This window comes from Musca domestica, unplaced genomic scaffold (genome assembly GCF_030504385.1).
Source record: "Musca domestica strain aabys unplaced genomic scaffold, Musca_domestica.polishedcontigs.V.1.1 1, whole genome shotgun sequence".
NCBI classification, from domain to species: Eukaryota; Metazoa; Arthropoda; class Insecta; order Diptera; family Muscidae; genus Musca; species Musca domestica.
Window position 1 is genome coordinate 17,576,662 of NW_026712114.1, and position 26,919 is coordinate 17,603,580.

The following is a 26,919-nucleotide window of genomic DNA, read 5'->3' on the forward strand; positions in this document are numbered from 1 at the left end:
ATCATAAAGTCGGCCCCGACCGACTTTAAGACTTTCTTTACTGGTTTTTTTTTGCTTTCATTCAATGAAATTTAAAAAAAAATGTAAAAATTATTACCTTTGACCTTGTTTTTTGATCTCACCCTGTATTTTTTGTTAAAAAATATTTGAGCTATAATCTCAGTGACTATTTAAGTAATTTTTAAGAATTTTTATTTCAGAACCATTTAGACTAAATTGAGGATTTTTTAATTAAAATTTTTTAAACGACTAACGGAGCTTTAATCGAGGATTTTTTTAAGAATATTTGTTCCAGATTACCTATGCTATAATCATGGTTTTTAAAGATCTGAGGAATCTTTTCTAAGGTACATCTGAGATATAATCGTATAGTCTCTTTTACTACTTGTTATTAAGATATTATGTGAGATTTAATCTTCAATTTTCGTTACAAGTCTTAGTATTTTTTAATTTACTATCTGGTCCCTAAATCTGGGTTTTCATATAATTTTTGTTAGCAGGAGATCCGAGGCCTGGTTAGCTGAGCTATAATCTTGATTTTTTTATTACACTGTGAGACAAAATTCAATTTTTATTCAATAATTACGGGAAAATCGTGTATCGGCGGTTTGAAAGTTTACATCACAATTTAATCTAATTAGACGGGCCAAATATTGTCTAAAACTCCCTTTAAAAGTGGTTGCAGCCTGCCAAAATATCCCGTACAATTATTTATTATAAAATTTTACTATAGGTCCTAGAAGAAATCAAAAGTCAAACTCCTACATATACGCCAGGAATTCATATGTGTTGTGTATATTTCGGAGTAGCTCCCACATAACGGTAGACCCCAAGTTTAACTTAACTTAAGGAATGACATAGTAATGGATTTTGTAATGAAATATTTTTGATAGTCTAATAGTGAGTTAAAAATAAAAATAGTATTGGTAGGAGCTGCTAGAGTCGTAGTTTTTTAAAAAAGAAAACTTAAAAAAATATTTTTATAGACTTTTTTATTCGTGGATTTTTTAAAGATATTGTTGAAAGGGGCATATATAGTTCACGGAATTTTTAATAAAAAATATAGGGCTAAAAATTCTACGATTTAAATATATAAATTTTAAAAAAAAATTAAAAAAAATATTTTATTTGCATCGTGGATTTTTTTTTAATTTAAAAAAAAATATGTTTTTCAGGGATTATTAAAATTGAGGAGTTTTTAAAAAAGTATTTCTTCAAAGCCTTTTTTGCAAATAACTATCATAGCATACTCATTTATTTCCAAATCTACATAATTGCTTTTCGACATCAATCAATCAGCCATGCTCCTTCTACTCATTCGCCTTAGAAAGTCCTACAACTTGTTTTGCAATGCAAACATTTAATACCCTATCATGTTTGATTACATTTACCTGGACAATGGTGCGTTCTATTGCCATTCAACGGCGTTTCTAATTAAACTCCTTGACTTGGAGATGTACAAGGACTCACGAAAAAAAAGGAAAACAAAAAAGAGAAACGGAATTGCACTTTCATGCCACTAATACTTACATGATGTATGGTAGCTTTCTGGCTAATTGTGTTTGACTTTGTTGCAATGGCACCGTTCTTTTTAACCTTTGCCGCCAGGCTTGGTGGCAGGGCCCGGGGTGCTCCAATGCCAATGTCTTCATAATCGGAGGAGGGACTGGGCGACAGAGATGGTGAATTACCAAGGCCACCACTCAAAGTACGATAACGAGCCGTGCAATTATTGGTACTAATCTGGAAAGAGAAATCAAAAGAAGAATGAGAACGGGAAGAAAATGCAAGGCAATGCAATGATGACGTTGATGATGGAAAACGAATTGATAATAATGACATTGTGGATGATGAAGATGATGATGATAATGATTGAATCTCAAACCCAAAAGGCAAAGAGAAATAAACATTTGCCATTTATGAAGACTCGAAGCCCGGAGGGTTTGGCCTGGGGGTCATCACACAAATCAAATTAAAACTCATTGTCTGTGTTCACAGAATTCACATTAAATCGCAATTAAATTCGAACGCAAAACGTGACTTCATTGCCAATGTGGTTGCTGCTCGAACAGAGGTCGCTGGCTTGGGTTCGTTCGGCTAGTCAGTCCACCATTGCAACTCATTGAACCGGTGTACTTGTGGCGGTGTGTGGCAATGTATGGCATGATGTGCAAAGATTGGTGGTCGGTAATCTTATGGTGGCGTTGTCTGCTGCTTCACCGCAAGCATTTTGGGCGAATATTTTCACAAAGAATCTAAACACAATTTGCTTTTGGACAAATCGCAGCAACAATGTAGCCGGCTTGCAACAAAAATAAACATTTGGTGTGGGAGAGCCGTGGCAGGAGAGGGAGAGAGAGGTTTTGGAAATCTAAAATTTTCAGCCAGACTCTAAAGAAAACAAATGTCGCAAAATTGATGCAGACGCATTGAAACACCTAACGAAACAGCCAACCAACCAGTCTGCTGAAAAAAATTCTACTGGCTGAGCTGAAAAGAAAATATTGCCGGGCAACAATAAAAGTTTGTTTGCTCAAGTGCACTTTATCAATTTCGTCGCTGCAATGGCAATTCCAGGATCGAAATACAAAAGTGGCAATGGTGGTGGTACAACCATCAATCCTCACACAACGTTTGGGTTGGAAACCAACAATCTTTTGTTTTCGACTTTGTTTCGAAAAAAGAACACACTCACACACACCCACAACCCCTCTGAGCATGGACCAGACAAACAACGTTGCAAGTTTACAGATTATTTGCACTTGTGCAGTATTAACGCTAACATTTAATCTAATTCGTAAATAAATTTTCGTAGAGTTTTTCTCTTCGTTTTTTTTTTTTTTTTTTTTTTTTTTGTGGAAACTTAAAGAGCAGAAAAGTGTGGGTGGTGAACAGTTTACAATGTGGAAAATAATAAATAACAACAACATGAAATGCAGGTGCTGCATTCTGACGTTCATTTCAATTTCAACTTACCGATACGGTGCTGAGACGGGAGGTAACACTTTGGAGGTCTGATATTGAGCCAGCATAATCACCGCTTTCTCGGTCATGGGATCTGGAAATAGTAGAAAGAAAAGAGAGAGGAAATGAAAATAAATGAATTTTGAGAAGAAAGTATTTTAGGTATTTTTAATATAAAATAATTTATGCGGAATTTATATAAGTTATCAAAACAGTTTTAATTTTGGATTTAATAACTCATTTACAAGAGCAATAATTCAATAAGAATTTTCGTAAATTTTTTTTTCAATGACAAAATAATGGATTTTTTCAAAATAAAAATTCGCGGACTTTAGGGAAAATGTTTTCTTGCATTGGAATCGCGGCTTACAAAAAATCTAGGAAAAGTGGTCATAACATATCAATGTATTTCCAAAACTAATTTTCACATCAAATCAACTCCGTTATATCTTTTGAAGAAGATTCCTACATGCAAACATTTAATACTCTATCATGCTTGCAATTTTCCTGGATAACAGTGTTATATTGGCTTTCCATGACGTTTCTAATTCAACTCCTTGACTTGGAGATGAACCATGACTCAAAAAAAAAAAAAGAGAGCAGAGCTATAACAATGGCTTTTTTAAATATTTTTTTTTTTCAAGGACCAACAGGCAAGAATTTTGGATTTTATAAATATATTTGTCCAAGGATCAAAAAGCAATAATCCTGTATTTTCTTTGAATCTATTTTTTCAAATACCAAAGGAACAATAACAAACCCAGCAAGATTCGTGGATTAATTTTTTTCAAATATTTTTAAGGATCAGCTGGAAAAAATCGTGGAGTTTTTTTAACATATTTTTAATGGATCAACAGGACAATAATCGTGGATTTTTTAAATAGATTTTTTCAAAGATCAACACGACACTAATCGTCGAGTTTTTAAACATATTTTTTATGAATCAAGAGGACAATAATCGTGGATATTTTTTCAAGGATCAACAGGACAATAATCCGGGATTTTTTAGATATATTTTTCAAGGACCAATAGGACATTAATCGCGAATTTTTTAATATATTTTTTAAAGGACCAACAGTATAATAATCGTAAATTTTTTAAATATATTTTTCAAGGACTAACAGGATAATAATCGTAGATTTTTTAATAATCGTGGATTTTTTTTAACTAATTTTTTCAAGGACTAACAGACCATAATCGTGGATTTTTTCAATATATTTTTTCAAGGGCTAACAGGACAATAATCGTGAAGTTTTCAAATATATTTTCAAGGACTAAGAGAACAATAATCGTGGAATTTTTAAATATATATTTTTTCAAGGGCTAACAGGACAATAATCGTGAAGTTTTCAAATATATTTTCAAGGACTAAGAGAACAATAATCGTGGAATTTTTAAATATATATTTTTTAAGGACCAAAAGGACAGTATTTGCGGATTTTTTAAATATATTTTTTCAGGAACCAACTAGACAATAATCCTGGATTTTTTAGATATATTAATCGCGACATTAATATCGAATTTTTTAATATATTTTTTCAAGGACCAAGAGTACAATAATCGTACATTTTTTAAATATATTTTTTAAGGACTAACAAGACAATAATATTAGATTTTTTAATAATCGTGGATTTTTAAACCTGTTTTTTCAAGGACTAACAGGCAATAAACGTGGATTTTTTCAAGGGCCAACAGGACAATAATCGTGAAGTTTTTAAACATATTTTTCAAGGACTAAGAGGACAATAATCGTGGATTTTTTAAATATATATTTTTCAAGGACCAACAGGACAGTAATTGTGAATTTTTTAAATATTTTTTTCAGGAACCAACAGGACAATAATCCTGGATTTTTTAGATATATACTTTCAAAAACCAACAGGACAATAATCTCGGAATTTTTAAATATATTTTTACAAGGACCAACGGGACAATAATCCTAAATGTCTTAGATATATTTTTCAAGGACCAACAGGACAATAATCCTGAATTTTTTAAACATATTTTTTCAAGGCCTTGTAGGACAATAATCTTGGATTTTTTAATAATAGTGAATTTTTTAAACATATTTTTCAAGGACTAATTTTTAAGGATCATTCGTGGAGTTTTTAAATATAATATTTTAAGTATCAATCTTGGAGTTTTTTAATATATTATTTAAGGATCAATCGTGAATTGTTTTAGATATATTTTTAATAGGTTTTATAAAAATATCACTCAAGGATCAATCGTGGATTTTTTAAAAATATTATTCAAGAATCAATTGTGTATTTTTTAAAAATATTATACAAGAACCAATAGTGGACATTTTTAAAAATGACATTAAAGAATCCAACTTGGATTTTTTTTTAAATATCATTCAAGAATTAATCCTGTATTTTTATAATATTTGTTTTTTGATAATTTTTTTTTTCAATAACCAATGTTGTTCCTTTTGTTAGGTGTACTCTCAGCCATATGGCTACAGAAGGTATATGTCATATGATACGGCCAAAACGTGGCTCATCGAAATAACAGTTATAGACTCTATGGTCTCTTTGGACTAAATCTGTTTCAGGACATGTGGAGTCGATCTAGGGGTGTCCGTCCGTCTGCTTGTCTGGGTAGTAGGGAGATTCCGTGTTAGTGCAAACTTGGTATATCATAATATTGTTATGAAGTCTAGATTGAGTTCGGAGATGGGCAATATCGGTCGACTCCTGGTACCTGACCCAAAAACGGTCAACATTTTTACAGAAAGTAATTATCAATATAATACAAGAAAGGATTGTCCAATTTTGTGCAAGTTCTGCAAATCCTAATAATTTTAGCAGTAGGTCACGTGCGAAAATGGACAATAACGGTCCACTCCATCAAGTACCTACCCCACAAAGGGTCAAAATCTTTCTCTAATAAAATTTGAAAAAAGTGTCCGATTGTCTATAAATTTCACAAATCTCAATATTTTTACCAACATTATGAAGAACAGATTAACCACTCCTTCTGATTCCTCTCCCACAGCGGGTAAAAATTTTAAATAATCATGAAGCTCATAAAACGCGAAATAAGCATTCGATTTCTTTCACACTCGGCACGGTAATTGTAACTCTCGTAAAATACAATATAAATATCCGATTCTCTTCAAATTTCACACATTCCAACATTTATAATAAATCTCAATTTATTTCGAAACAAGTCAACAATTCTTGATATAAATAAATATTTTACTCAACAAGAGGTCTGACGTGAATATAGAATTTATCAACCCACTCCTTCTGGAATTCTTCGATTCACTAAATCTGGTACCTTCCGAACATTTCAACATTTTCAAAAAATAAGTACATATCACATATCTATAAAGTGAAGGAATTAGTCGATCCCAAATCTGGCATGTGGTAGTATTTACAATTTAATACGCCCCCTAAAGAAGGCCATAATCTGCATTAACTACGAAGGAGGTCATAATTTTAATTACTGATTTAATCAACCTCCTCATTATTTCAATTAACAACGAAGATTAAATCCAAACACAAATTCCATACCCCAAAAAGAGGAGATTTTAAATTCATTAATTGAATATCGGTAAAAAGTATTCATCCGAACTATGAAGTGTGGGGGTCCTCAGTTAATCCATGTTTCGGACAAAAACCTCTTTCAATATTTAAAGATTCCCTTGGGAATTTAAGACGTGATATAGTACCACAATTTTTCTTTCCATCTCCTTCCCATCCTTTTTTCTCATTTGAAAAAATCATAAAAGGATTCATAATTCATAAAAACACTAATCACACTCTGTTCCACTCCTTCCTATTCATCATCATCTTCTTTCACAGCATTCAATCACTGTAATCCTTTAATGAATTGTTTGGCTTCAATAAATATTGATATTTCTATTTTGCCTTGGTGGGGGAGCGAAGGGGCTGGCTTCCTTCGGATAACCCAAAAGTGACCACTTAAGTAGCATAACAATGACAGTCATTTGACTTTTAAATTGCTGTCAGGTTGGTAAATAAAATAAATGTCAAACACAGACAGAAACGGGCTGGAGGGCAGGCAGCCATAGCATGGACAGCATGGACATACTAACAGCAACAACGAGGCGAATAAAAAAGCAAAGACAACGACTTCTATGACCCTAGACGACTTGACCCTTGCTTTTTCTCTAATAAATAGACAAGACAAGAAGGAAGTGATATCAAACAACAACAGCAGCAACAACAACGACTTTTATATCCCTGCATTTATCCCCCAAAGGGGTGGGAGTTAGTTATCAAGACACAAAAGCTTATAACAAACAACAGCAACAACAATACAGAACTGCTGTTGTTGTTGTTGTTTATTCCTTGTTATTGTCCATAATACATCATGTCCTTAACATTCCGTAGCACTGCCTTCTCATTTGACTTTATCTAATAACTCAAGCCCGGCCAGTTATGCCATCCATGTCAATGCCAGGAAGAAAATCGCCTTCTCCCTCCAGCCCCAAAAAAAATCCCAACAAAGCCAATCTTAACATTTGACCAAGTGTCAGGTCAATCAAAGAAATCAAATGAATGAATGAAATCGAATGGGGGAGGGGGCGGAAGAAAAGGAAAATGAATTAAAAATACTAACGAGAAAAAGGTTAAGGTGATATCAAAGGATTAAACAGCATTCCAATAATCCAAATAAATTACCTTGCAGCAAGGAGGAGTTGTTATATTTTTGGTATATTCTCCCCCTTCAATGGATGTCCAATCAAAAACAGACAGACAAACAGACAACAAGAACAACAATGGTAAAAGTATGTATTATTGTTGTTCTTATCTTGGCAAAAACATTCCCTCATCCTAGTTAACAGCCCCCACTCCCCCCACAATTGGAAACTGCTAAACAAGAGCATCATCATCAGCAGCTAACTATGAAACATTTAAAGGTGAAAGCAGCTGAAGGAGCCAACATCAGCAGTAACAAACAAACAACAACAACAATAATAATAAAATACTCATAGCATTCTCATCTAACCCTAAATGGAGCACTTGAAACAGCAAAGAACAACAACAGCATCATTGGCAATAATAATCCCAAAGCATTCCAAGTCATCAATTTCGGATTGTGAACACGCATACAATGGCATAATCACTCAAGGATACGCAGGCAAGCAGGCACGCACGCACAACTCCTAGCTACCTAACTCGTTCGTTTTTCCCATTTCTGTTTTACGTTTCATTTTGTGTTTTTTTTTTTTTCTCATCATCTTCTGGTAGTACTATTTGCGGATAACAAACACACACAGAAGTAATAGGACAACACTTTTTCGCAAAAACTTCAATTCCCTCTGTGTAGAAGTGGCAGCACTACCACCACTACTACTAACAATCGATTAGTATCTGGAAAAAAGTAATATACTCTCTGGACAGTGGGCTAAGAAATTGGAATTGAAGTTTCAAATAATTAAATGAAAGGATTGTGTTGGAAGAAATTTAAAAATAATTTTTGTTTAGTTGTTGCAAAATAGTCAGGCTTAATAAAAGAAAACAAGTAAAACAGTATCAGTCGGCTTTTTTTTTTGACAGATGTATACCCCCAGCCTTGAGCTATAATTATTCAAAACTTTTGACCCTTTATAAATATTACAACGTAAGAGATTTGGACTTAATCGAGTATTTCACATACTTTATATGAGATATGTGCAAATTTTTCGAATGTGGAAATATACATCATCTAATACAGATAAAAATATTGGTATGTGCAAAATTTTAAGGAAATCGAAATGTGAAATCATAAATTCCGATGAATTACATATTCATATAGGATTTCTGGTTAAGAGAAATATTTAGATATATGAAGTTAAGCGGAATCGCCGACATGTTTTAAAAGTTATGACAAATAAAGGCATTGGAAATTGTGACCCCTTGTTGTGGAAGTACCAGAAGGAGGTGGTAGATATATTTCAGCTTCAAACAGATCTTGCGAATTGGATGCCTATTTCGTTTTCTTTGAACGTTTTGTTTTCAAAAACCTTGGACCCTATGTGGGGGAGCTACCAGAAGAAATGGTCCGATCTCTTTCATCCTTACATCTTGCGTTGATGGATATTTTGAGATGTATCAAGTCTGAATGGAATCAGATGTTAATTTCGCGTTTTATGAGGCGCATAAATATTCAAAAATTTGACCCTATGTGGGAGAGATACCAGAAGGAGTGGAGCGATATATTGCATCTTCACACCAGACCCTGGGTTAATAAAAATATTGTAATGTGTGAATTTTGAAGATAACGGGGTGCTTATTTCGGATTTTATGATCATTTAGGTTATTCAAATATGAAAACCTTTGTAGGGAAGGTATCAGAAAGAATGGTCCGACATCTAACTTCTTTTTAGCAGATCTTGTGTTGATGAAAATATTGAGACGTGTCATGTCTAAAGGGAATCGGATGTTAATTTCGCGTTTTATGAGGTTCATAAATATTAAAAATTTTGACCCTTTGTGGGGGAGGTACCAGAAGGAGTAGTGCGATATATTGAATCTTCACACCAGACCATGGGTTAATAAAAACATTATGATGTGTGAATTTTGGATTTTATGATCACTTAGGTTATTCAAAAATGTAACCCTTTGTGGAATGGTCCGATATCTACCTTCTTTATAACAGATCTTGTATTGATGAAAATATTGAGACGTGTCATGTCTAAACGGAATTGGATGTTAATTTCGCGTTTTATGAGGTTCATAAATATTCAAAATTTTGACCCTTTGTGGGGAAGGAAACAGAAGGAGTAGACCGATATATTGCATCTTCAAACTAGACCATGGGTTAATAAAAAGATTGTGATTTGTGCAAATTGAAAACAATCAGACTGTCTATACAGTAAAATATTTTCTTTGAAAATTTTGAGAAGGTGGCACTAGAAGGAGTGGGCCGATATTGACCATTTCCTAACTCGATCTAAATTTAATAAGTTTGAATCAAATCGGATAATCCCTTCGAGAGTTATCGTGCACTCCAGTTATTTTCTCAATGTCTTTTCAATGTTAAATTAATTCCGAAAACCCATGTTCTAGTTATTAATTTAATAATTAATGTATTTGTATTTAATTATTTAATTTAAACAACTAAAAAAGAAGCTAAGTTCGGCCGGGCCGAACTTTTAATACCTTCCACCATTTGGAGGAAACTTTGGAAAATTTCAAAAAAAACTTCAGGAAACTACCACTTAAATAAAAACTGTTATATGGAGACTATACGAAGACGTGGACCAGCTTACGAAATTGTTCGTACTGTAGTACCCATTACAAACTTCAAATACCAAATTTGAAACAATTCTGGTGAATAATGTCGCTAAAATCATTAAAATACCGAATATTGGAGGATATACGAAAACGTGAACCTACATACGACTTTCTTTGTCATAGACTGTACTACCCGTTAAGATCTCCCAATACGAAATTTGTTACAATTACGGTGAAAAATGTCGCACAAATCATAAAAAATACCGAGTATCGGGAGGTGCCGTAATATGGGGAATATACGAAAACGTGGACCGGCATATGCAATTTTTTTCCATAGGTTGTAGTAACCATTATGATCTCCCAATACGAAATTTAAACGATTCTGGTGAATAATGTGCTGAAATCACTAAAATACCGAATATCGGGAGGTACCGTTATATGGGGGCTTTAATAAGACGTGGACCTGCATACAAAAATTTTTTTTATAGGCTGTAGTACCTATTACGAACTTTAAATATGAAATTTGAAATAATGTCGCAAAAATCATAAAAATTCCGAATATCGGGAGGTACCGTTATATGGGGACTATACGAAATTGTGGACCGACATGACATTTTACGAACTAAAATATGCATTTATGCACAATGTTAGCCTTCTATCTGAATTCGTCCGAAAGATATCGTGATTACAACAGAAAGACGGACAGACATATGGAAATCGCTAGATCGTCTGAGAATTTTACGCTGATTCAGAATATATAAACTTTGTAGGGTCTATTATGAATATTTCGAGGAGTTACAAACGGAATGACAAAGTTAATATACCCTCTATAGAATAGTGCAGGGTATAAACAGAAAAATATTGTAAACAAAAAATGTAGAAAAATGTGCGACTCAATTAATCCTGTTAGAACCAGGGTACAATGGAAGTTGTCATCTGTGAAAAGGTGGGCTCCCATAGAGAGAACATATTTTAAAGACCTCTGATAAGCCTTTTATTGACAGAGAATTCGCAGAACTCATCTATAGATCGATGAAGTCTTCAAATTAAAGGAAATTTTTCTCCATACCATTTTTAGCCATCAGATTTTTGGTAGAGTTTTTAGTTTACTAAATTCTAAAAAAGGGTTGTATTTTTTAAATTCGGTCATATCATGTAATGTTAAAAATTTGCAATTTTTCAAGAACCTTAAAAAAGTGGCACTATAAAACCCAACTTCACACCCCCAAACACTATTGCCGATTTATATCCCCAACCATTTTAACCCGTCTCAGCGATAGACAGAAAGACATACAATATCTAAACTAATGAGAACTGTGCAAATATGAGTAAATGAAATGAAAATGTAACGAGCGAACATATACACACACATACATATATATACACATGTATATACAGCTGACAAAACAGCAACAACTATGCCACAATATAACAATAAAAATTGTATCAATATTTAACGCAATCATACATATGTACATTTATACAAACACAAAATCGATGGTTGTGGCCGACATTTATTACGGCTAACGCTATTGAAACTGTGTGACTGTGTGGATGGTGGGGAAGGGTGTCGAAGGGGGGGGGGGGGGGGGGGAAACGAACTCTTTTCATTTGTGTTTGGTTTTGGGCTTAGATCGAATTGCGTTGTATATACATATAGACATATGTAACTATATATATATTTCCCATACAAACAATGAATATATCTTTGAGTGTTTATATTTACCATGTATAGAATATACACATATATGTATAGGAGTATGTGTTCGTATATATGTATGTGTGTGTAATACCATGTATAAGATGTTCAGACATTGATAACTTTTTACAGCCAACTTTATGTGGATTGTTTGGTAACCATGTATTTGATTGTTTCCATTTTTGATATTTCAGCACGTACGCAATTTACAAACACACACTCACACACACAATAATACACTACACGCAACAGCAGCAACAACAATAACAATGACAACAACAACATCGCCAACATCAGTTAGTGAGTAGCAATATAACATCATTTAAAACTTAGACGCACGTACACATTTGGAAAGTGAATGAATGAATGAATGAATGTACGGAATGAAATGATGACTGAATGGTTGGTCGGTCACACACCGCACACACATATGTAGTTAGGTATGCGAGTATTCGGAAGAAAACACCTATATGAAAGGATATGAAGTTTTTTCCTCCTATCATATCCACTACAAACATCCTGGCCACGCACGCACACCAATCGACCGACCGACCGACCATTTTCTTACTTTCATTCTTTCCATTTCATTCTCTGGCTATGAGCGACGAACACTAATAGAGAGATACACGACCAGTGGAACAATGACTACTTCTCCAAGGGATTGAAAAGCAAAACTATATTTAGTTTCGTTGTGATGATGCGTATAGATAGCAAACACGAAAAAAAAGTTAGAACTTTAAAATTCACTTATACACAAACACGCAGGGATACAGAGACCGGGATCTGCACGTTTCTTGTTCGCAAAAGGAACAACAGTACACTAGGGGAGGTATGGCAGTAGATGAACAACGCCATGAGAATAACAAATGCCAACAGCTCAACTATAATGTCGTTAAATAAAGTTTTAGAGAGAGAGAGAGAGATGATTAATTACTACTTTAAGATTGCGAACAAGGACTTTAAAGGGTTTATAGGGGAAATTTTAAGGGCCATGATAAGGGACCTTTCATAAATAAATTGTAGCGTTCTATAAGCAGAAGACTTTTAAAAGGACTTTTATTGAAAGACGAACTTTTAATGGGATTTCCTGAACAGAAAGACTTTTTAAATGTCGCATGGTCTATATAAAGACCCTTCAGAAGCCACTTTTCAGATAGAACTTCCGTCAAAATCTTATATAGAAATAATATATTTAAATGGACTTCTATAGGAAGAAATCGACAAATTACTTTTAGGGCCTGTTACCAGACATTTAAAAGGCCTTCTAGAACATAAAACGATTCAAATATCTATTACAGCCATAAACATCTTTAAAGGCGTTTTAAAGACCGGATAACGCTTAATAGCCTTCTAAAGACAGAAATAATTTTTAAATACCACCTATACAGGGTGAGATAAAAAAACTACAACAAAGTCAATCGCCATATTTTTTTTAATTTAATTGAACAAAAACAAAAAATGACGGAAAAAGCATCAAATTTTAAAATAGGTTTAGATTTGTTCGAATTGGTCACCTTTAGCACGAATAATGGTCTTCAAACGGCCAATGAAACCGTCACACGCTGCCCGACTATTGCTCTGCGGTATTTTGGCCCATTCCCGGCGAAACGCTTGCCAACCTTTGCTTTCCAAAAGACTTCAGACACAATAGTCCAACGGATTGGTATCCGGAGATTTTGATGGCCATTGTGCGCTGGAAATGAAGCGAGGAACCTCTTTTGTGACGCGCGCTGAGTGCAATGTAGGCTGAGTCCTGTTGGAATGTCCTTGGTCTGCGGCCCAAGGCTTTAATACACCCTCCAGAATATTTTCGGTATAATATTCGGCATTTATTCTGATGCCACACCATCACCATGGTCGTCGCTTAAGTTCTGGTGGCCAACCGAAGATGCACATTTTCAGCTGACTACTTTGGCAAGTAAAAACGATCATTTTGTTTGTGTACAAAATGCTGGATAACGAATGTTTTCTCGTCGGAGAAAACCAAATTCGGCAGTTCACCATAATCGCCCAAGCGAAGCAACTCTTTAGCTCTTTTGAGTCTATTTTCTTTCTGTTGCGGTGTAAGTCCTTGTACTTTTTCGAATTCTAATGGCTTTACCCCGAGCTCATTTTTCAATATTTGCCGAGTGGAATATTGCGATATGTTCAGTTCACGAGCCATTTTTCGGCCAGTGCGACGCGGGTTTTGATCAAGTCGCTTCTTTACTTTGCGAATCATTTCTACTGTTGCTGTTTTCTTCCGTCCACTTCCTTGACGTCGGGCTATGCTACCAGTATCACGGTAACGGGCGAAGGTACGAAACACAAACGATTTATTTACATTTAAATGCTGCAGTGCTTTAACGATAGCCGCAGCTGTCGGACGAGTGGTTTAGAAATGACAGCAGTCTGAAGTTGGTTGCAGTTTTTTCAACTCACCCTGTAGACCTGAGACTTTTGAAACGTGCTTAATAGACCATAATTTCAAGGTGTGGATAAAGGACCTTTTGGCAATCAATGGAGAGAAGATCTTTAAAAGTACTTCTATAGTACTTTTCAAAGCTTTCTATGAATCTCCTGCAGTTTGAAGTCCTTTTAAAGCTGGTACTCCAAAAAAGCTCTTTAAAATAGAAAGAACATATTTTTTTAAGAATTATTATTCCAACGGATTTTTGATGCTCTCCTGTAAATCGATTATATATTTTTTATATCGATTATATATAAACCTTTCACATGCTCTCATTACGCAGAGGACCTATGAATTGTCCTCTATAAACATAAAACCATTCTTTAGAGCGACAACACAACATTGGAACTCCCCACGCTTTACACAGGATTCGGAATACTCTACGTTTCGGTCGATTTTTTGGAAAAGTATTTCTAAAAAATAAGTCTGTATATTTAAATAGCAAGTGCCCGTCCTTAAAATTTTAAGTTCGTTCCAACAGTTCGCATTAGGCATACTTAATACTTAATATGCACAATTAATACTTCATACATTGTACTAAATTTTCAGATATTTCCTACTATTTAAGTTTTCACTTTTTTCGGAAAGAATGATGAAGAAAATATTTACCTTTTATACCAAAATTTACCAAGAAGGATATTTGAAAAATCATTACTCAATAAATATTAAATATCAAAACTAAAAATTTTGTTTCAGTACCTTCAACCAATACCAAACATAGAATACCATTTATTACCTTTCGTACAAATATAGTACACATTTCCGAAACCACCTCCATATGTCCAAGCTACACATAAATTGCGACCCAAATTTCACTTTCATCCCTTCACCCAATACCAAAATTATTAACATTTATTATTGTTCGTACAATTGTAGTACACATTTTCAAAACCACGTCCATATCTTAATTCCAGATACTAGTAGTGACCTCAATATAAAATTTGAGGATTCCCTATTCCCTCACCCAATACCAAAATTTAGTGCCATGTCAAACAAACATAGGACACATTTCCAAAACCATCTTCATATATCTATCCCAGTTACCAACAAATAGCTCAATATCAAATTTCGGAAGTCCAGCCCTATCCCTTTACCCAGTGGTAAACATAGAACCATTTAAAACTTTTTGTACAAAACAGCGCAAAATCTTAAACAGAGATACCATCAATAATCTAAATATCAAAACTCAAGTTTTATTTCTATCCCAATACCAAACATATAATACCATTCATTGCATTTCCTTCAAATATAGTACACATTTCCGAAACCATCTCCATTTGTCCAGGCCACACATGAACAGCGACCCTAATACAAAATTTCAGAATTCAGCCACTCTCTGCTCACCCAATACCAAATATTATTACTATTTAGTACTTTTCGTGCATTTGTAGTACACATTTCCAGAACCACCACTTATCACAAACCTAGCATAAACGGGGACCCCAATACAAAAGTGCAGCCTCATCTGTTCACTATAAATAAAACTGTTGAAAATTTAGTACAATTTAGTACAGTTCGCACACTTAGAACATATTTCCAAGACCACCTTTATACATCAAACTTAGTTTCCAACCTTAATTCTCATACCAAATTTCATGTTTAGTACCATTTTAGAACTTTTCGTAACCTTAATGATCGAATTTCCATCCCTGACTCTCATTTAAAATTTCATTGCAACTTTTATTACGAATTTCCAAACACCAATCTTATCTCACGCCTTCGCACCAAGACTGACTCTCGTTCAAAATTTCAAAATTCTAGCAATGCATTCGTTTTAGTTTAAAAATTGTTGAACGCGCTTTAAAGTATGCTATATAAATAATCATTTATATGAAAAATATATTTTACACATAACTTCAACATGGGGTGTAAAGTGGCCTTAAGGTTTCTTTTGCAGGATGTTGTCAAAACATTAGATTTAATTTTTGATGTAATCACCGGTTAATACTCTGATGGCTTGTAAGAAGATTAAGTAGAAAAAGTGTTACTTCTGTCGACTGGTTGTCTTCCCCTGATGTATTTCAAAGTTAAAATGCCTAAAACTATGCTTTTGATATTATTTAATGCCTTTATTTTTTACATTACACTAATCCCCACAAAGTATCTTCTTCTCACCACAAACTTTCAACTCAATTATTGTCAGTTTTTTTTTTTTTATAAAAACACAAAAAATCCATTTAAATCTTAAAACACATGTTATGTCTTACGTGTCTCATTCAATTTGCCTCAAACTATATAAAAACATTTATAAGACAAAAAACTAAAATAAAATTGTAAATACTCCATAATGTAAATTGTCAATATTTAATGTAAACTCTAAAAGAAGAAAATATAAAAAATGTTGTAAAGACAATATTTGGCAATTGTGTAATTACAACATAAGGATTAAAAGGATTTCCTATTATATATACGTAATATGTAGATGACACTTAAAAGTATACAACTTGGAAATTCTCAAGTTTTAAGTTCACTATATAAAATACAGGGTGAAAGAAAAAAAACTGTCATTTCTAAACCACTCGTCCGACAGCTGTTAAAATTATTCCAGTGACATGTTGGTGAGAATTTTCCAGAAAAAAGTTATTCGTGATGGAATTCAAGCGTGATAGTGTGATTTCTTTATATTTGGCTGGAAAACCACAAGTGGCTATCGTTAGAGAACTCCAGAATTTAAATGAGAATAAATCTTTTGTGTCTCGTAACATTGCTCGTTACCATGACACTGGTAGCGTAGTTCGACGTCAAGGAAGTGGGCCGAAGAACAGCAACATCAGCAGAAATGGTTCGAAAAGTAAAGAAGCGACCTGATCGAAACCCGCTTCGCAATGGCCGAAAAATCGCTCGTCAGCTGAACATATCGCAATCTTCCATTCGGCAAATATTGAAAAATAAGCTCGGGTTCAAGCCATTGAAATTCCAAAAAGTGCAAAAACATACACCTCAACTGAAAGAAAATAGACTCAAAAAAGCTAAAGAGTTGCTTTGCTTGAACTGCCAAATTTGGGTTTCACCGATGAGAAAAAATTTGTTGTCCAGCAGTTTGTAAACAAACAAAATAATCGTGTTTACTTGCCAAAGAGGTCATCTGGAAATGTGCACCTTCCAGTTGGCCACCAGAACTCCGTGGAACAGCCGTGGCATCAGAATAAATTCCGAATAGTATTGCGAAAAAATTCTGGAGGGTGTATTAAAGCCTTGGGTACGCAAACATTTTGCCCACACACCTTGGATATTCCAACCGGACTTAGCACCATCGCACTCAGCACGCGCCACCTCAGAGTTTCCTCGCTTCATTTCCAGTGCACAATGGCCACCACAATCTCCGGATACCGATCCGTTGGACTATTGTTTCTGGAGTATATTGGAAAGCAAGGTTGGTACTAAAAAATACCAAAGTGTCGATTACCTTAAGCAAGTGATTCGTCGGCAATGGGCCAAAATACCGCAAAACAACATTCGGGCAGAGTGTGGTTTCATTGGCCGTTTGAAGGTCATAATTCGTGCCAAAGGTTCCAATTCGAACAAATCTAAACTTATTCAAAAATTTGATGGTTTTCCGAGATTTTTAGCTTTCATTCGATGGCGTTTGACTTTGTGTCGGTTTATCAGCATTATTTCTGATTTATTCTGATCACTAAGTTCCGTTTGTAGAATTACTATTTTGTATCAACTTTTAGTGGCCAGAAACTAACGACCTCTTTGTGCGACATGTTCTTATTAAAATAGTAGATTGGTAACCCTAATTGAAATTCGATTTATACTAAACAAAAAAAGCTGCACCTAATATCGGAAGCACAGATCCGTTATATGGATGTACAGACAATTTTCTGTCTTAGAGTGTTGTATATATTACGAACTTCAAATACCGAATTTAAAACAATTCCGGTAAATAATGTCGCTAAAATCATTTAAATACCGAATATCGGGATGTACCGTTGTATGGGGGCTATACGACGACGTGGACCTGCACTGCACTGTCATAGGCTGTAGTATCCTTTGCGGACTTCAAATACCAAATTTGAAACATGTCCGGTGAATAATGTAGCCTAAATCACCGAAATACTGAAAATAGGGAGGTATCATTATATGGGGGCTGTACGAAGACGTGGACCTAAATGTCCCATCTTCAATACCAAAAGTCCTGCAGACATAATACACATTTGAGTAAAATTTTAACAACCTACTTTATTTCGTTTGGAAGTTAGAGCGATTTCCTCAGACGAACGGACATTGCTAAATCAACATAGAATTTTATGCTGATCAAGAATATATATATATGCTTTGTGGGGTCTAAAATGTATGTTTCGAGGCGTTACAAACGGAATGACAAACTTAATACAGGGTTGTCCATATTCGACGGACCTTTGGGCGCTTTGGGCCCATTCCAATCGACGAGGCTTGTCCGCAGGCAACATTCTTTGTGTCAATTGAATTTTGTACGGGAACAAATGCAAATCAATGCTGAGAACGGCGCTTTTGGGATGTTCTTGGGGACCTCTCAACACTGGCTCGGCCGATCTCCTTGGTCGACTTTTATATGCCCTCTTCGGATTAGAAAGAGTCTTACCAGTCGAAAATTTTTCGTATAAACACTTAATGGTGTTCTTAGAAGGCGCACTTCTCACATTTTTTTTTTCACAATTGAATTCTTCTGTTGAATGTAAATTTCAACTATTTCAGAGAGCTCGCGTGGCGTGTATTGGTTCATGGTAAAAATCTGCTTGGACTGACGCTTCAAACGCGGTATGCGATGTGACATCTCTGTCAAAAGTTATGGGGTTGCCAGATGGGTCCGTCGAATGTGGGCAACCCTGTATACCCTCCATACTATGGTGGAGGGTATAAATAGTAGTATTATCCAAATCGTTGCATTTTACATTGTTTAAAAATGTGAAGGGCGCATAAAAGTATGCCCCAAAACTGCTAAAATAAAAATTTGAAAAATCCACTTTACATATGTCTCTGACATGATGTGTAGACTAGCCTAAGAAGAAGGTGAAGGGTAACACTTGAATTATTTTCAACAAAGCGTTGATAAGCTCCTTTGATTTTTTTGTTTTCCCATCCATCTAAAGATTGATGGCCATACTCGTAAACGACTAGGCGTTATAATTCCCCCATTCCATAGGAGTTGATTTTATGATGTTATTGTTATTGTATTTTTTTTTTTTTTTTTTTTTGTAAAGTATTTATATAGCTCTTACCTGGCATGTGTTAAAGGAATTATTGTCGGTGGATTTGGTGGCTGTTGAGGTAAGATGAGACCTCTTCGCGGTGGTGCTCGTTGTGGCAATGAAATATCACCGGCTGAACGTAATGAAATGACACCGGTGCTATCACGATTCGAGGAGTAACGTACACGTCCACCCTGCAAGGCAAAGGAGAAAAAGAAGGATAAACAAAAAACATAATCGATTACAACAAGCCAAACAAAATATTTAACAAATGTCAATACAAGTACTTTGTTTCCTTTAGAAGTTTAAGCAAGCACAACAAATCCATCATACTTTATCTTTGTAAAAAAAAAAAAAAAAAAACTCTACTTTATTTAGCACTTTATTTTATTTATGTACTCTACACACACACACACACACTCACACACACACTCACACACATATATCTTATATAAAAAAACAGGATTTAACCTTTTTTTCTGACATCCAACACTTGACTACACATGTGTCTATGATAAGCTTTCATTTTATATTGACTGCAACATTTAGTTGCAACATGTCTTTTTGCCTGATGGCATAAGGGCAATGGCTTCTAGGATTACTCTTCTTGGTTGTGAGAATGTGTGCGTGCATACTTTTTCCAGAGACTTTTTGGATTTTCATATTTTTTTCAAAATCGAAACAGAAACTTCTTAATTCCATTGGGGAAAAAACCCAAAACCCAGCTACCACACCAAGGATTACAAATGTAAGACCAAGATGATCGGCAACAAAATAAGATTGCCAAGGGAGTTTATATGGCCATACACATACAAATGCACGCACATATATATGCCAACTGATTGTCAAAACACTTTTCGTAGGGGATAGAAAAACAGGGGACAGGGAATTACTTTTCCACAAAATAAACATTTAGTTGAATGACATTTTTATTGGTAAATGGCACATAAAATGCATACAAGATGATCCATACATATGTTGCATTCTCACACACACAGCTACGCACACACACACACTTAAATACAAATGGCTATATGTATATGGCTTACAATGTATGCATGCATAGAATAACAAGTATAATAAAGTGCAGTCATTGATCGTCTGATTGTGGCTCTGTGCGAAGCATAACAATTTGAAACACATGTTTTTCCCAGGATTTTCAGGGAGATTTTCTTTTAAAATTTTACAATTTTTTTAAAAGGAAAATTTGGAAATTTGTTGTTGGAGCAGGTCGTACTGCTGTGTCATTTCGAATTAATTTTAATCTGGTTTTAACAAAAAGGTAAAAAAAAAAACTGGAGACCTAAAAAGTAAGTCTATAAAAAGCCAAGGTATCGTCGTTATATTCACCAATTATCGATATACTATCGAAGAACTATTGTTACAATATTTGTGACCTGTCGCTGAGCTACATATGAAATACGAATGAGCTTTTCAGATGATAGCGACAAGGTATCCGATAAATTTCCCACGGGTTATTGTCAATCTTTTCTCGATTTTGGGATAAGCTATAGATGGAAGTTCGACGAGCTATCGCTTAGTGTTCGATGAGGTAACTACTAATCCTCAGTAAACTAAGAATGAGCAATGGATTGGATTTTGATGATAATCTATTGAGCATCGAGCTATCAATGGCCCAATATGTATTCTACGAATATTATAGATTACGATGAACTATGAATGGGATATCGATTAGTTATCGAAGAACAATCGATAAGCTATACATCAGCTATCTATGATCTATTGGGCGGCAAACTGTCGACGAGTTATATATAATCTATTAATGTTATCGATAACAATGAATTATGAATAAAATGTCGTAAACTATTCCTGTGTCATCGATAATGTATTGCCCAGCGACCTATCGTCGATCTTTCGATAAGCTATAAATAATCCTCGGTAAACTATGAATGAACAACCGATGATAATTTATTGAACAGCGAGCTATCAATGAACATATGCATTCTACAAATATTATAGATTAAGCGAACTATGAATGAGATATCGATTAGTTATCGAAGATCAATCGATAAGCTACAGACAAGCTGTTGACGTGCTATCCATGAGACATAAGGTATCTATGATCTATCGGCCAGTACACTATCGATGAGTTATATATTAATGTTATCGATAACGGTAAATTGTAAATGAAATATCGTTAAGTTATCGTTGAGGCGTGCTATCGATGATTTATTGACCAGCAAGCTATCAATGAGCAATATACGAGCTTTCAAGGTTTTCGATATTAATGAGCTATCACGAGGAGCAGATAAGCTATCGATGAGCAACGAATGGATGAGCTATAAATGGGCTTTCGACGCGCTATCGATGAAAGTCAACGAAATGTTGATGTAATATATCGACGAACTATCTACGATCTATCAACTAGCGAGCTATCGATGATAAATTCATAATCTGACATTACATTAGATTACTAAATATCAATATGAACTATAAATTAGATATCGATGACTTATCGGTAAACAATCGATGAGCTGTATATGAATTATCGACAAGTTATGAATGCTTTATCGAGGAGGTATCGACGAGCTATTCATGATCTATCCACCAGCGGATTATCGATGAGACGTCGATAAACTTCCAATGTTATCGATATCGAATAGCTATGAATGAAACATGGATGGGGTTTTGATGTGCATTCGGAGGGCTTTCAACGCGTCATCAATGAGATATCAATAAGCAATTGATAAGCTAACGATGGATTAGCAATAAGAAATTTACGAGCTATCGATAACACATCGATAAGCTGTTGATAAGCAATCGATAATATATCAATGTTATCAAATTACAACCGAAATGTTATCGATGAATTTTTAATGAGCAATCTATGAGACTGTCAATGAGTTATTGACAAGCTTCAATACATTGATGTTGAGTTACGTTTTCGATGAGTTTTCGCGATTTTATATAGAATATTCGATAGAATATCGAAAAATTATCGGTAAGGTACGAAAAAAATATCGATGATCTAGCGGTGGGCTATTGACAAACTATCGAGAAGATATCAAGCAGCTTTTATCACACCTATCGATGAACTGTCTTTAACTATCGGAATGATATGGACGAGTTATGAACAAGCAATCGATAAGCTATAAACGATCTATTAATTAGCAATCGTCGAACTATCGATAAGCTAAGCACTAGAAGTATATCGAAAAACTATCTTCAAGCTTTAAACAAAAATATCGATGACCAAACGTTGGGCTACTTACGAACTATCTAGAAGCTTTCAAATAGCTTTTATCACATCTATCGATGAACCATCTACAAGCTATCGATATAATATCGATGAGTTAGGAACGATCAATCTAAACTCTATAGACAAGCAATTGATTAGCAATCGACGAACTATCGATGAGCCACAAATGAGCTATCGATATGTTATATCTATCTATATGTATCGAGGAGCAATCGACCAGCTTTTGTTGTCAATCGATTAACTACCGGGGAGCATATTTGAGTTTGAGGTCTCCTATTTGTATAGGAGAGCTTAAGGTCTCCTATTTGTCATAGGAGAGCTTGAGGTTTCCTGATTTTCCAGTAACAGAGATTGAGGTCTCCTATTTGCTATGGGAGAACTTGAGGTTTAATATATGCCAATTGGAGAGCTTGAGGTCTTCTATTTGCCACAGGAGAGCTTGATGTCTCCCATTAGCTTTATAAGACCTTGAGGTCTCCTATTTGCCACAGGAGAGTTCTTGCGGTCTCCTTTTTGCAATAGGAGAGTTCTTAAGGACTCCTTTTTGCATTAGGAGAGTTCCTGAAGTAACCTATTTGCTATGGAAGATTCTGAAGTAACCTATTTGCTATAAGAGGTGCTTGAGGTCTCTTATTTGCTATGGGAGTGCTTGAGATTTCTTATTTTTATGGAAGTGCTTGATGTCTCCTATTTGCCATAGGAGAGAGCTTGAAGTCTCATATTTGCAATATGGGAGTTTGATATCTGTTTTTTGTCATACATGAGCTTTAGGTCTCCCATTTGCCATAGGTGAGCTTGTCATAGAAGAGCTTGAGGTCTCCTATTCGCTACAGGAGAACTTGAGCTAAAGATATACTATCGATAAACTATCCAAAATTTATCCATGAGGTATTGACGAACTATCGAGAAGCTCTAAACCATGAAAAATCGGCTATCCATGAGATATCGATTAGATATTGAGGGGCAATCGAAGGGTTTAGACAAACTATCATTGAGCTATCGACATAATATCGTTAAATTATCAAACAGCTATCAATGAGCCTTAGTTGAGATATCGATGAGTTTTAGATTAAATATTGCTATAGATAAATAACGAGGAGATATCGATTACATATAATCGAGCTATTGACGAACTGTCAAGTTGCTGATGACATATCGATGAGCAATAAAATAATTAGCCATTATCAAAGGATGAGCCATTATTCACAAGCTTTCCACGCACCATCTATCACTTATAATCGAGCTATGGATGAACTATCGATAAAATATGGACGTACTATCCACAAGCTATCAACGAGCATCCAATAAATTATCGATGAGTTATTGGAGAAGCTATCGATAAGATATGAACTACCTATTTATGAGCATCCGATGTGTGATCGAATGCTATCTAGAAGACTTAATTTTTTAGTTTCCCTTTTCATATTTCATATTCTTTCTAAATTCCTCAAATTCTGCTTAAAAATCCCGCTTTGTTTTTTTCCTTTAGGATTCTGCATACGAAATTCCATGAATGTAAGGGAGTGTTTCCTCACAACGACCATCCCAAACTTTTCTAGGTAATGTGCCCCAAAAAAGGGTATTCTTGGTAACCAATGATATCGTCTTCTGCCCTACTGCTCCCTGCATATGTGAGGCAATTGCATTGAAGCACCACCCAAAAAATGAAAAAAGTACATTTTTGGTAGAGCACCACAAATAGCCCTTGGGATCTTGGTCAATGTGGGTATTGAACACACGAAACGAGTCATTATTTTGCATTCTTTGGGCATCCGAAAGGGGTCAACAAAGTTCAATGACATCTCAGCTACTCGGTAAATGACTCGCTGCCGAAGAGTTCACTGCTAAATGTTAAATGAAGCAAGGCATCAATTAGTGGCAGGATATGCCAGGTAGCAGCAGTAGGCTGAAGTTAATGAGTGAGTCGGTGGGTGGCATTGGGAGTCAAGATATTCAGATAGTTTACTAATGCGCTGTGATAGTTCCGTGTAGAAGAGAAATTAAAGAGCAATTTAAAGGTTTTGTTGTTTGGTAAACATTTTTCGTTGTTCACACACACACACACACTCTGATACACACCTGTATTGTGGCCGCTGGCCCATAATTGAGTCCTGACATCAGGAAATCATCTGGATCACTTTCATAGGGAGGTTCATCGTACCAATGACCCTGGGGATGGATACCACTAACAGCATAGTGGGGACCACTTCGCAAAGCATCATCGTACATGTAGGTGTCATCTGCAAACCAAAAAACACCAAAGAGCAAAAAACGGAAAAAACGTAAATAAATTTATAAAAATATCAACACCACCAGTGCTATGCCATTATTTGCAATAAAATATTTTTCCATTTTATTTTTATTGCTTTTCAGAGAGAGAGAAAAAAATCAACAACCAACACTTACCTATTTTGCCTTCCCGGCCCATTTGCAGTAAACCCTTGCGTATGTCACGAAGTATCTGTGGAATAGAAAGAGAGAAAAACGGAAAAAAGTGATCATGAATGCATTATTTAAATATGAAATTGCAATGCCTGGCCTGGCCTAGCCTGTGAGAGAAACCACAAAAAACTATGATGATGACGATGATATGCTTTGCTGCTCGAGCCTTGTGGAAATGTGTGAAATTGTTTCGACATTTTACCCGCAAAATACTGACACTGGCAAAACGATGACAACAACAGCAACAGCAATAACAACGATTACAAATATAACAGCTTCAATTAAATGCTAAAAACAGTTAAAACCAAATATGCATGACGGCCATGTGCTTGGTTCAGAGGTGGGAGGGTGGTTTGTCAAACAAAGAGGTGGGAGAAAACGAAATTGACACATGAGCCTTTGAGAATTAAGTTGCAATATCAGATATACCAAATTCTGGAAAAAAAAAACGGATATAAATAGAAGACCTAAAGGCAATGGAAACCTATGAAAGCTATTTGCTATAGGAGAGCTCTTAAGGTCTCGTATTTTCCATAGGAGAGGTCTTAAGGTATCCTATTTGCCATAGAAGAGCTCTCCTATTTACCATAGGAGAGCTCATAAGGTATCATTTTTGCCAAAGGAGAGCTAATGTGTTCTCCAATTTGTCAAAGGAGAGCTTGAGGTCTCCTATTTGTCATAAGAGAACTTAAAGGTCTCCTTTTTGTCATAGGAGAGCTTGATGTATCCTATTTGTCACAGAAGGGTTCATGAGGTCTCCTATTTGCTTTACTAGGAATGCTTTAGGTGTCCTATTTGCAATAGGGAAGCTTAAGGTATCCTATTTGAAATAGGGAAGCTTGAGGTCCACTATTTCCCACAGGCGAGCTCATGTGGTCTCCCATTTGCCTAGGAGAGCTTGAGGGTTCCTATTTTCCATAGGAGAGCTTGAGGTTTCCTATCAGCCATAGGAGACATTAAGGTTTACTTTTTGCCATAGGTGCCATAGGAAAGTTTGAGGTTCCCTATTTGACATAGGAAAACTCGAGCTCTGCTTTTTACCATGGGAGAGCTTGAGGGTTCCTATTTGCCATGGGAGAGCTTTTTGCCATGAGAGAACTTGAGGTCTCCTATTTGCCATGGGAGAACTTGAGGGTTCCTATTTTCCATAGGAGAGCTTGAGGTTTCCTATCAGCCATAGGAGACATTAAGGTTTACTTTTTGCCATAGGTGCCATAGGAAAGTTTGAGGTTCCCTATTTGACATAGGAAAACTCGAGCTCTGCTTTTTACCATGGGAGAGCTTGAGGTCTCCTATTTGCCATGGGAGAGCTTGAGGTCTCCTATTTGAAATGGGAGAGCTTTTTGCCATGAGAGAACTTGAGGTCTCCTATTTGCCATGGGAGAACTTGAGGTCTCCTATTTGCCATGGGAGAACTTGAGGTCTCCCATTTGCGATGGGAGAACTTGAGGTCTCCCATTTGCGATGGGAGAACTTGAGGTCTCCCATTTGCGATGAGAGAGCATGAGGTCTCCCATTTGCCATAGTACAGCTTGGTCTCTTAAGGAAAGTTTAAGATCTCCTATTTGCCAAAGTGGAGCTTGTGGTCTGCTTTTTGTAACCTTTAGGTCTCCTTTTTGTTAGGAGTTAAAGGTCTCCTTTTTGCCAGAGGAGAACCATTGCAAATAGAAGAGTTCCTGAAATCCCCTATTTGCAATTGGAGAGCAAGATGTCTCTTGTTTGCTATGGGAGAGCTTGAGATCTCCTGTTTGCCATAGGAGAGCTGGAGATTTTCTATT

The 26,919-nt window shown here is 35.4% G+C and overlaps 1 protein-coding gene across 1 annotated transcript in view; it reads right to left on the bottom strand.

Annotated features, from left to right (window-relative positions):
- The window catches only part of LOC101890091 (uncharacterized), a 303,416-nt gene that overhangs the window by 18,442 nt on the left and 258,055 nt on the right, over positions 1 to 26,919 (bottom strand). The window contains exons 9-13 of the mRNA XM_059119882.1: positions 25,106 to 25,160; positions 24,779 to 24,939; positions 19,510 to 19,673; positions 2,977 to 3,058; positions 1,531 to 1,743 (exon numbers count right to left, since the gene is read on the bottom strand). Of these exons, the coding sequence (XP_058975865.1) occupies positions 1,531 to 1,743; positions 2,977 to 3,058; positions 19,510 to 19,673; positions 24,779 to 24,939; positions 25,106 to 25,160 (675 nt within the window). The remainder of the gene's footprint in view (positions 1 to 1,530; positions 1,744 to 2,976; positions 3,059 to 19,509; positions 19,674 to 24,778; positions 24,940 to 25,105; positions 25,161 to 26,919) is intronic.